This window comes from Balearica regulorum, chromosome 1, assembly GCF_011004875.1.
Source record: "Balearica regulorum gibbericeps isolate bBalReg1 chromosome 1, bBalReg1.pri, whole genome shotgun sequence".
In the NCBI taxonomy this organism is placed as follows: Eukaryota; Metazoa; Chordata; class Aves; order Gruiformes; family Gruidae; genus Balearica; species Balearica regulorum.
Genome location: NC_046184.1, coordinates 108,555,364 through 108,567,746, shown reverse-complemented (window position 1 = coordinate 108,567,746; position 12,383 = coordinate 108,555,364). Strand labels below are relative to the sequence as shown.

At 39.1% G+C, this 12,383-nt stretch overlaps 1 protein-coding gene across 6 annotated transcripts in view; it reads right to left on the bottom strand.

The window, feature by feature from the left end:
• USP25 (ubiquitin specific peptidase 25) overlaps nucleotides 1-12,383 on the bottom strand; it is a 97,530-nt gene that overhangs the window by 25,196 nt on the left and 59,951 nt on the right. For 4 of the 6 annotated variants that reach the window (XM_075769842.1, XM_075769824.1, XM_075769863.1 and 1 more), the window contains 6 exons: nucleotides 11,150-11,298; nucleotides 7,242-7,369; nucleotides 6,376-6,471; nucleotides 5,921-6,082; nucleotides 3,912-4,120; nucleotides 3,125-3,195 (listed from right to left, as the gene is read on the bottom strand). In XM_075769842.1, coding sequence (XP_075625957.1) covers nucleotides 3,125-3,195; nucleotides 3,912-4,120; nucleotides 5,921-6,082; nucleotides 6,376-6,471; nucleotides 7,242-7,369; nucleotides 11,150-11,298 — 815 coding nt within the window. The remainder of the gene's footprint in view (nucleotides 1-3,124; nucleotides 3,196-3,911; nucleotides 4,121-5,920; nucleotides 6,083-6,375; nucleotides 6,472-7,241; nucleotides 7,370-11,149; nucleotides 11,299-12,383) is intronic. The other 2 variants (XM_075769833.1, XM_075769855.1) reach the window with 1 other exon arrangement.

Genomic DNA, 12,383 nt, shown 5'->3' with positions numbered 1-12,383 from the left:
GAGAAGCATGGAACACATGATGAGGTTCTCTCCTTCCTCCTGAGGTGGAGAAGGAAGATAACAGTTTCTAGGATCAATGTAAAAAAGTATCGCAGGTTACATGTGTTCACTGACAAGAGAGAAGAATGGGAAACTTAATTTCTGCGTAAGTAGTTGGAAATCTGAAGGGGAGAGAGAGACAGAAGCAGAATGAATTAGTGCTTCCTTCCTTACAAGTCTTTTAAAAGCATCTTAGTGATCAGCTCATTTTAACCTGCTGAAACAGCACATGCAACATAAAAGGGAAAACTGATCTTTCCTGCTATGCACAGTATGCTTCTATGACAACAGCTCAGCTAGGATGAAAAACCTGAAACCATCTTTTACTGCTGTCACAGTCTAGACTGTAGATAAATGGTGCATTTAACACAAGGTGTAGTAAATATTTGTTGTGAATATCATTTGAGCACCACAATAATCAGTAAGTATAAATACATATGTAACTATGACTTGAGAAACATCTTCAAGTTATTGCTAACCTGATCATTCTCTTCCAGGCTATATGCAAGTGCTGGAGATTTTGCAACCCCCCTTGAACTGTAAAGCTGACTGCCTGCACAGCAGCTGGAATCAAACAGTCTGTCATGCCAGAGACCAAACCGCACTGTAAATCTCCCAAATACAAGGAGTATACACAGAAGAAATCCTAGCAAGTCCTTAAGTCTGAGTGCTCTAGGGTTTTTAAAACATCTGTTACCAAACCAGTGTGAAAGCCTTCTTAAAATGATTGCAAGCCCACGTGTATGCCCATGAATATATGCAGATCCTGATTTTAAAAAAGGTGGGGGTCTCTTTAGACTTCAAAAATAAAATTTCCTCACTCCAAAATAGGGCATTAAAATTCCAGGTGAATTTAAGTCATATTACTTAAAACCATGCTAACTGGGTAAGCTTGAGTGCCCCTACCCCCTCCTCCAGCTCTGGAGGACCAGCTGTCAGTCATCCATGCTGAGCTTCCAGGAAGATTCCCCACAGAGGTCTGACTGGGGGACAGCAGCGTTCAGTGCCAACAGGCGTCTCTTGTGATAAGCCGTTATATCAACAGTAATTAACAGTACACGGCAACACAACAAGTAAATAGATGGCAGTAAACTTCTTAGCTTACACTTACTACTCATGGAACAGAAAACAGAGCTTCACCAACCTCGTCACATGTAGCTACGGAACAGATATATCAAAGCTGATATAAGAAAGATGAATTCCCACAGGAAAAACAGGTGTGTCTCATTTTCCCACAGCAAATTCATGGAAGGAGGGAAATAATCAAATAAGCAGCTGATGAAAACTATTCATTCAGGAAGACAAGACAAAATAAGAATTTTGGGAATATATTTCTTATGACAATCTGACAAGGGTCTTATGGACAACTGTAGTTTCCTTAGAATCAAAGAGGACACAAGGAGAAGATGAAGAGCTTCTTAAACAGTTCATACAAAAACTAGGAAGTATGCAGCAAAAATACTATGTTTTCCTTAAAATGTCTAGTTTATATGCCCAGACTTTATTGACTCACAAGAAAAAAAGCTTTCAGTCCTGCAATTGTATCATTCAGAGGAAAAGATCAATACTGTGAAACTGCTCCCAGAGAATGGGGTGACACGAAGCTATCAAATCGCCCAGATGCAGAGAGATAGGCAGGGGAAAGCAGACAGCTCTATGCACCTGTCTCCTTCCTGTTGTGCCAAAACACACCCAGGGACAAAACCGGCTGAGCTGCAGAAGGACAGCCTTCCCTTCCAGCCTGTGATTTCAGATGTGTTCAGTACCTACTTGTTCCCTAACAATCACTTAATACACACCACTACTCTCAGGCATGGCACATGAACCCTCTCTGCAAATCTATATACAGTCTTCATCCTCCTCTGTTTCTGGAATTCTGTTTCAAAACAAAAACAAAAAAATCCAATCTAGTTTATGCAAATCTGTACTAGGACAAAGTGTTTTATTAAGTAATCTCCTTTTTCCATTGTAATGGTTGCTGACTAATATCTTCGCCATTCAGAGCTATTTCCTGCTATAACACATAAGGCAACAAAGGTAGGCTATTTGGATGCGAGATCACCAAATTACTTCATTTTATTGTTAGATGACACGTAGCCTGTAGCATTCCTGTTATAACACAAGTATTAAGGAAAAAAATGCCTGCCAGTAGCAAGCTTAAAGCAAGTCATCTAGGCAAGTCTGCCTGAAATCCTTAACATCAGAGTTCAGCTGCCAGGAACTATTACAAGCCATGTACAAAATGAAAACGTACCTCAAGGAAAACTATAAGCTGACCAGATCCTGCTTGGAAGGAAAATAATTCTTTTTACTAACAGAAAGTAACAGAGGAAGTAATCCCTAACCTTAAAACCTATCAAAGTGAGCCAACATGAGTATGTGAACATAACAAATACCAGAGAAGCCACGACTCCATAGTAAAGCATTCTAAAAATGCTGTTCAGATTACAGAGCATGCGAATCTCCCTAAAAGGCAGCTTATACTAATAGCCAAGGTTGAGACTGATACTAAATCTAGACAGTTTTAAAAAACCACAACAAAACAACAACAAAAAACCCACTGACATTACTAACTACAAATTAAAGTTAGGAGCCTTGAATTCTCAAGTATTAGTATTGAAGTTGCAATACACAATGGCAATAAGCATTGAAATATAAAAGTAATAGTTTCTTGTGTCTAATGCTTTGCCACCTTAAAGCCATAAGGCTACCTAGCGATATGGTCAAATCATGGTGAGAAAATTTTATTGTATTATACAAAAACTGAAGTTCTGCATTCAAGTCAAAAAAGCAGATCAGAGATAAAACATTTATATTTGGGCTTTTCATCACAATGTTGCTTAAACTTAAGTGTGTCATATGTTATACCTGTCTTAGGTCACCTGTAAAATATCATAACGCTGTCTTTCATCTGACTGTGCATAGTTAAAAGGTTTGCAAAACCCATTATGACTTTCCAGTGAAATTTCTCAAACCGTTATACATAATTGTTGTATACTTGCTCTATTTTCAAGCATCTAAGAACTTTAATAGAAGTGACAAAAAGGATCTATTTTGAATTATCTTGTGCAGAAATTGTACTTACTTGGACCATTGTTTTGTCAGAGTACATCAATTCAATTGTCCGATGTATTCTAGATATACTTTCTTGTAAATCTAAAAGAAAAACAAAAAAAGAAACTCTCTTCCATGAAGCTGCATAATTGCACATGGCTACATCTTTATTTTACATGAGGCTCAAACGAGGGTATGTTTCATGTTTGGTGCATCTGTTTATCTACCTACATGCCAAACACCAAACCTTCTCAGACGATACCGCAGAGAGAGCGGCTCATGGTACACCACTGCTCATTTTCCAGCGCTCAACCAAGCCCACCTCTGCTGGAACAACAACTTCCCTTGTTTTCCTCAGAGCAAGGGAACAGATCGTATGCTCTACCCACTCCAAAAAGCCTTTGCTCAGAAATTTGCTGAATTTTCCCCTCACAGAAGGGGCCACTCTACCTTGACTCCCCCGCAGAGCACCAAGTCACAGCATGGGCCCAGCCGCTATCACGCTGACAGCTCACGTCTGCAGAGACATTCTTTGGTGTGGATCCCATCTCTGTTTCACTCTACTCCCCCCAACATCACGCACACAGAAACCTGTGTTGAAACACCTGTGTATGCTTCACTCAATGCCCAGTTTGCATCTTCAGTTTATATACCTCCAGTCTACTACAATCTCTATCTGACTTCCCTTCCTACGTGCTAGGGGCAAGTTTGGAAGTACGAAACAAGCAACTCAGCACATGCATGGACATTAAGGCGATTTCCCCCATTTCCACAAATTGTTTCCAAGGGCAAATGCATTCTCCAGCTTGCGGCATTACCTCTAGTGTCATTCTCTACTTCAGTCCTCCAGCGATGTAAACAGCCCTCTAGGACAGACAGCTCTTCCTCAGTGATGTGCCTTGGGGCCGGATGCATCGGCAGATCAGGAGGAATTCGTGATTGTGTGAATGGTTTATGTATTACTGATCTTTGTACAGGAGATGTGCTTGGAACATCTGAAGATGAAGGTCCCTGCTGCTCTATTGTGCTGCATTCATTCAAAACACAAAACATAAAAATTGTATCATCATGTATACAAACTAAAAACTACACCATAAAAATAAGCTTTTCATCTGAAAACAGAAATTTTAAAGGTAGTAAGTCCTATAGTGCAATCCAGAAAATGTACCTACAATTTCAACATGGAATTACTACATAAATTCTGAAAACTTAGTGGTGTACCTCAAGTTATCACAACAACAGCTCTGCCTGCCATTACCAAAGATAAAGGATTCTGAATTGAATCAGTCAAGCCAGTTTGCTTTACTTGAAATGCTGTTCAACACTTTCAAATAACATCATACAAGTAATCACTGTGGTTTGAAACATCTGCTGCCAAACTGCAGAGAAACAAACAAACAAAAAAATCACAGTGGCTTCTCTTGTGGCCCATTAACCATGAAATCCAATAAATAAAAGTTCTCCATTTAATAACTTCTTCGCATGCCTTATGCCTAGCAGACTTTTTTTCTCCAATTGCCTGCCTACATCTTATGTTAACTGAAACACAACAATAAAAGGACCTCTGATATTTATGCCACACTGGAAATTTAGCACCAAACCATCTAAACTTGTTCCAGACAAGTCTTCTAACTCAAACAGCAAAGCGGCCAGCTTAGAATTCTACAAGGGCAGTAGAATATTAAAAATTAAAACCTGTTACAGATCTTTCCCTTCCCATCAACAGGACCACCTATATGTAATGATATGCATAACAGGAATCTGAAGGTATTTCTAGCAAGCCACTGACTTTTTACTTTGTGTACAGCATCACGACACTGAGGAACTTGGATTCTTCAGTAGTTTAGAAAGCTCTGAGAACATTAGGAGCTGACAATGTCACTCCGCATAACATGCTATTTTGTTTCTACAGATTGACAAAAAAGTCATAATATTTACATTTTACAGAAGAAACTTCCTATGTAGAGTTTGAACAAAGTATATTACTTCTGATACTGTATTTCATGCAAACAATGGTAGCTTTTAGAAGTTTGTCTTCTCTCACCAATCATCACGATTTCTACCGGCATTGTATCAGTAAGACGTTTTAAATCTTTTAAAGGCTTTTTAGATTCATTTACTTCAGTTCTCTGAACTACAGAGTTAACCATCTTGTCTGGACCAGAACCTAGAACCCTACTTTCCAAATGCAATATAAAAAGCTCTGTTATAAACTGTTCGTCTCCACCCAGCCAAGTCCTATCTGAAGTTATGCTCTATTAACTGTTACTAATAGTTACTAGCTTCAATAATGAGAAAAATAACATTACTGGACCTTTACCTCCTTGATAGTTTGGCTATTCTGCTTTTTAAAAGTCAGACTGTTAGGTTCCTGACAATCTTGTTGAGAAACATAAGCTGCAAAGCAGAAAAGGAGTTTAGCTCCCAGGCAAAAATTAACAGATAAATTGCACACCAGAAACCTTGAAGCTCTGCAGCACATACATGCTGCCCAAATTCAGAGTCTTAAAAAATACACTTGGGAAGCAGTGACCTCACCAGATACTGTGTCTATTTGGAAATGTAGGTGGAATTGTGTTTTGTTTGAAAACGGTAATTCTCTACCTAAAGACCATTTATAAGTGTATGAGACAAACCCAGGCTCTTAAAATTTTGGTTTATTTAAGCTTATTTATGCCTCAAAACACTTCTAGGAAGAGAGCAGAAACTTTACGCCATACCCCTCAGGAGAGGCCTAGTTGTATTAATCTGGTCTCTCCCAGCAGCCTGGTTTGCATGGAGGGGATGACCAGCCTCTTACCTTGGGAGAGCGGGAGGCAGCCCTTACCTGGGCGAGGTCTGGGCCGGCAGCGTGCCGCTGGCAGGGGCACTAGCACCCAGGTCATCGACAGGCGACGTGCACACCGGCTTGCTGGAGGCGAACTCCAAGGCGTACTGCAGGACATCTACCAAGGGGAATCGTTTAGGACCAGAACCATAGCTTAAATATCTGTTAACCATAAAATGTATTAATGCCGTGACTCACATATACAAAAATAAAAGAAGAAAAAAAAAAAGGAATTTTTTTCTGGTTGACTGCAATTAGATAAAGCAAGCCTTTCCTAGCATGTTTCATGCATCAGAATTACCATAATTATACACAGTTTCCAAGAAAAATGGTAAAAGAAAAGAGATACAGAAGGGAAACCTAGAGCAAATAACTACACATAAAGTGTATAGTTGAAAGGGGTTATTCTATGTAGCCCATAATATTATTTGCATTTACACACTTATCTATAGTACCGTTCTAATCTCTGTTGTAAAACCGTGAGGTACTCTTTGAGTCTCTTGATTTCATCCCGTTTAATTCTTGTTATTTCTCTGTTTTTGTGCATATACCTGTAAAACATGAAATTTAGAAAGATGTGTCAGCCCGTAATATCCCAATACTGACACTGAGGTCTACACCCATCAGCCATCCTGCTTAGTGCTAATAAAAACTCACACTCTCTAGAAACTACAATATATTAAGCAGTAACACAGAACTGCAAAGAAAATGATAAACGTATTAAGCCTTCCCTCCCACAACTTTCAGAGATGCTTTTTCCACAGTGTCAAAAGTTCTGTTCATATCATGGATGACACACATTTATTAGAAAGCTTCTAAATTAAGTGGTTTAAATAACAACCACGTAGCAATACTCCTGTTTCATTATTTAGGTTCATAAATAACATTCAGGATCTAACCAAATGCCATCATGATATTTCACCTCTACACAGAAACAGCATGCACTGATGCCAAGAATCCTCTTCAAACCATGCAGTCTATCTGGAACACCATGAAATATCTGACTTCTCACCCTCTTTTCCAAATGAACTCATAAACAGTGTGACTTTTCAGAGTATTTTACCTGTATACACAACTACCTAGTAATAAATTAAAGACTGAAGTACAAGCAGGTCTTGGCACCAAGTAGCAGTAGGTCTTAAATTGTTATCTATGTGTATTTTCTAAAACTGATGAAACCCATGAAAATTTTAACTTGTCTAGCTAGAACAGGAAATTACTGTGATTTAAATGAGAATAAGACGCACCAGCAACTTTACCAAAACTCATAAGATTTAATTTATATTCATACTAGGACTTTGTTGATAATATTATACTGTACCTGTCCAGATACAAAATTGGAGGAAATTCTAATTTGTTGTGTATCTTCTCTGGTCTCCCCAAAGCCTGATTAAATTCAAATCTTGATAGCTCAAAAGTTAAGACAGGAGGAAGCTCAGTGAACCAGTGCTGAACAAAAGAAAAACAGAAAACCCCACAATAAATGCCTTCCAATAGCAGAATTTGAGTAATAATGGTACAATACCTGCAGACTGACACAGCGATGGGAGAAACTGGTTTTAGAGGGTGGATCAGCACAAGCTTTCCAACGTTCCCTTCTTTCACCTTCACTGTAACCACAGACCATTTGTCACCCATGCTGCATCAGAGCTTTTCAACTCATCTACTGTGATCTTTGTTAAAGCGGGGTGGGCAGGAAGGCTTCTTCCTTTCACATTCATCTTGCTCGTACTAAAAGTGGCCTACGCTTGAACCTACCTGCCTTGCCAACTGTCCTGTGCTCCTCTAACTCAAAGGCCACTGAGGGAGTCTTTATACTGTATCAAGTGCTCTTCCTGTTAGATCCCTCGGACTCAAGTTTCTGACCCTTTCATTCATCTGATATCATCAAAGTTTCTAATGATTTCTTCTTAAGCAGGATCAGAGAAGACTCTGAGCTGGGTTAAACAAGCTCTTTCAGCGTTGTAATACTTTTTCTTGAAATGTCCTCCGTACTAACAACCTCTCCTGAAGTTTCTGCTCGTGTCTCTAATCACTGCTAATCCATCCATGGACCAATCCATGTTATCATCACCTTATCCCAGCTTTTTTTAAGTATTCAGTAGAGGTCTGTCCTTAAGTCCTCATTTCTTTCATTTCTCAACTACAAGTCAAATTCAGCTCCAATTCCAGCAAAAGAGTCCCTTTTTTCCTCCCCACTCTGCAACATACAACCCACAGTCTATCTATTTAACATGTTTTGGATGTGTAACCATCAACTCAAGCATCCCTGATTGCTGCACACACTGTTGCCACACGTTTCTGACATCAATGCCCACAGCACAGACATGGCATTTAACTCAGGGCTCACTTCAAGTTGTCCTATCCAGCCAAATGTCTTGAATAGTCTTTTCATACAATACCTCCAAGACAGCCTTTTCTTTCTGTGCTCATGGCTAAAACTCAGGTCTAGGTTTTCATCACTCCACATCTCAGTGCGATGAATCCTCTCTTTTCCCCTTGCCCAGCCTTAGTGCACATAGCCTTGTCACACCAACAGATTTCCAGGATGTTGCTGAATTTTCCTAGTTCATTGCCTTCAGCATCACTTCTCACATCTGTTTACAAGCAAAACGAGCTGCCTTCCCTTTTCTTGCCTACATCAGCCTCCACTAACCACTTTTTCAGTTTTAAAGGAGACAGTCATGACTTCTGTCTTGTAGCAACTTCACACAGCAGTAAATTTTAATGCTAAAGTCAGCAAAGCCACACTACAACCCTTCTCACTAAAACCCTTTTATTGCAAGGCCCCCGAATCACTTAACGATGACTAAGCTGCTGATATGTTGAAGTTCATCAACCATGATGCTGACAAACGTTCTCTCATTTTCCCCACACTTCTAACTCCAAGTATGTGCATTGACCTCCATCTTCTCTTCAATTTGGATTTAAGTTCCTTGGGACTGGGAATGTCTCTTTTTTTTCTGTTCCTACGTTAGCTTGTTTGCTGACACCCTACTCCAAGGTGAGACTTTTAGGCATCGTGATGATGATGATAATAAACAAGCTAAATACCCCATTAGAGGCAATGGTGGAAACAAGGGGGAAAAAACCCGGAATGTTATTTTCAGGATAAAACACGTGACTATCATATTACTATTACTCTCTTTAAGCTTTGATATCCACCAGCTCAGACGAATACCACTTGAAGGCTGTGTCCAGCTGAGACAGTCTTCATTGAAACTACAAGAAATTCAACTTCCTTCAGTACTTCCAAGCCTTCCAATGTACTGTAACATCTTTGAGGCATTATGTTTAAACATAACTAGTAACAGCAGTAATCACTATAAATAACTTACTTCAGGGAAACATAACCAATTTACTTGGCCCTGGTAATACAACAGTAATGTTTTTCTAGATTAGGACTTAACACATTACCTTTCTTGTTTTGCCACTGTTGTCAATCTGTCATACGACTATTTCACTTCCATTTCCACATGCTAAGAAGCCAAGCTGATTAAAACCCTGACAGTTTCACAAAACTCAAAGCTTAACACTCTAGACCTGTGCATGACTATCCTTCTGTTCCCCATGGTTTCTTGATACTACACATTTTAAAAAAAAAAAAAAGAACTCAAAAACTCAACAAATAACCCAAGTCTGACATTTCTAGTCAAGCATTTATAACTGAACTGACATTTTATGCATGAATGCCCACAGGTTTTAACTGCAAGACAACCTTCAGTCCATAAGATGAACAATCATGCCCTTGTAGTAGGTATGTACAAGATTTCACCTTGCATAAAGAAATTGAACTTTGGATTGTACCAAGATATTTATGAGATTTTTTTTTTTCTTCCAGTTATATTTCAGGAAACATGCTCATTGTAAGAATTCATTTCTACAAGTGCTGGAATAAAAAAAAAAAGCATCCTGTGAAAGAAGAAAACACCTAGTAAGATGTGTAAATACATTTCAAAGTGCTTGTTAACATCTGATTTGGTTGATCAATACTTCATCAACAATAGCTCACCAGAAAAAAACGACTGCAAAAGGGATGCTATAAAACTTTTGTTGAGAATGTAAAATTGGAAATATAACTTCAGACTGGAGGATGATTTCTGTGTGCGTCACTAGGCCTAGTAACTAAACCCTGTGAGTATGCTCATATGTTTAAAGGAAGCAAAATTTCTTTACTGCTAAAGATTGACATCAAGGAAGAAACTATACCTGAACTTTTTACTTAAGGTGAAGAAACCTCCTAAGATTTCACATCTTTAAAGTAACTGTGATGAAACATGAACAACTGTGTAAAGAGAAAGCTCAGCCTTTACTGGCAATGGGGATTCTCATATTTCCACATCAATAACCCACAGGTTATTAGTTGAGAGCACTGCCAGAGAAAAATGCTGGGCATATGCATGCATGCCAGCAGTAAAAGGGGACATTTCAGAGCACAGCCTCTTGATTCTACAGCCCCCATCAGCCCAACTACCTCTTTTCCCTAACCTGCAACTTCTGTACAAGAAATACCATTTGTCACCTCATCCCACCACCACACACTGCATACCCCACTTCTTAGTGGGGCTCCATCTGAATCCCTCCCCCCATGCCTCCAGCATGCTCTGACATGTGGCAGCCTATTGCTCTAGCAAGAGCTCTCCTGGGAGGAAGAGCAGCTCATAGTCAGTATGGTCTGTCCACCACTGCGAGCAAAGAGAATTGCTCACCGTAGGGGGCAAAGAGGAGGATGCTGGGACAAACCAGTAAAAAGGGGAGAGGGGAAGAAAGGTAGGCTGCTGAGGAATTACAAGACAAAGCACAGACGAACAACAATAGTGCTCTGAAGCAATGATCAAGTGCACAGCTCACTGTTGCTGTTTACAGCATGGCACAGGGCGGCAAGTCAGTCAGAGCAGTGGTCAGCTACTATGGGACATTATACCCATGACCTCTGTGGAGATCAAATATCAGCAACAGGTGGGAACCAGGCTGTGCCAAAGCACTGTAAGCACTTAATTGTGCCAACTTTTTAATAAGCACAAACATAACCTCTTATGAAAAATACAAAAAGATGACACTCTGGGTACTCCAAAAGAGATAAACCCTCCCCCAAATTAACAATCCAGTTACACCAGACATCAGAACCTGCACAGCAGCAAGTCACAAAAAACCTCACTAATCTCAAAGAAAAACAAAAGGTCACTACACCACCACCCTTGGAGAAGCCTACAGAAACAGTTAACTCACCTCCTGACCAGACTTTGCAGAGTTTTCTGAATGGAGAGATTCAATTTCCCCTTCAATCATTGCAGCTTCTAGGCACTCATGCAGATCTTTAAAGCCATTAACTTGGAGTGGATACTGGCCAAACATTTCTGTGTTTTCAAATTTTTTACCTTCACATAAGAAATTAAACAGTTAAGGTTTTAGGAACAAACATTTACTTTAAGAAACTCTAACAATCTTAGGTCACCTGACCTCGTCTACCAAACAATACCCACATTTTCTTACTGAACAATTCAATTATATGTATGAAAACAAGTTACTCAAAAAGGTCGCTTGAATATAATATTGAAAATTGCTGCATTTTCCTCCTCTGCCCATTTTTTATATTGTTTTTGCATCTATTGGTAATAAGCAAAACTCAAAATGACTTGGCACCACAGATGCATGATAAGTTTTTACACATACAAACCAAAGCCCTCCTCCTACAAATAGCGGCTCAGTAATACAACCCTACATTGTATCAGCAAAGTCAGTGGAATTGCTGGTATGAAACAGCCCTTTGTATAAGTACATTTTGCAAAAATAAACCACAAAAGAGAACATTCATGATTTCTCTCCTGAAAACAAGATCATAATTTGGTAACAGTGAATAAATATGTAAGTTCAAACATGAGGAGAAATATGAGTGACAAGTGATTTCAATGTACAATTTCAATTTATTTCATGCTAAAGTCAGTAACAAGTCTTACACCTACCAGTTTCTTTTCATTAGTTTAGTTTTTACATATCTACTCAGTTAAGATGAGAATGTAAGGAATGAAAGTAGCCAAATGCAAAGGAGCAAGAATGCTAACTAGTAGCAAGAAATCTGCAGAATGGTTTTGAAATCTGACAACAAATCATGAGATACACCATTCCAGGCTGAGGAACAACCAGGAAGCCACTTTAAAGACTATAGCTGCTTCATTCAAATGTATCTCAGGAGTCATTCACTCTTGGGATTGGGGAAAGAATCACCAAGATTAAAAATACTTTCACAACTGCTGAAGAATGCTGCAATTCTGCAGATTTACTAACTATATACAAATAAGATAAAGGAAACCTTGTTGTACAGTCTCTTCCTCTTCAGTACTCTGTGACACTGCCCTTGAGCAGTTTCCACTGACTTGCTTTCAGCAAATTGTACTTTTAAGAGGGCGAGTTATCCATACCAGAAATTGTGCAAAAGAAAATGCAATATTTGAAATTGCATTAA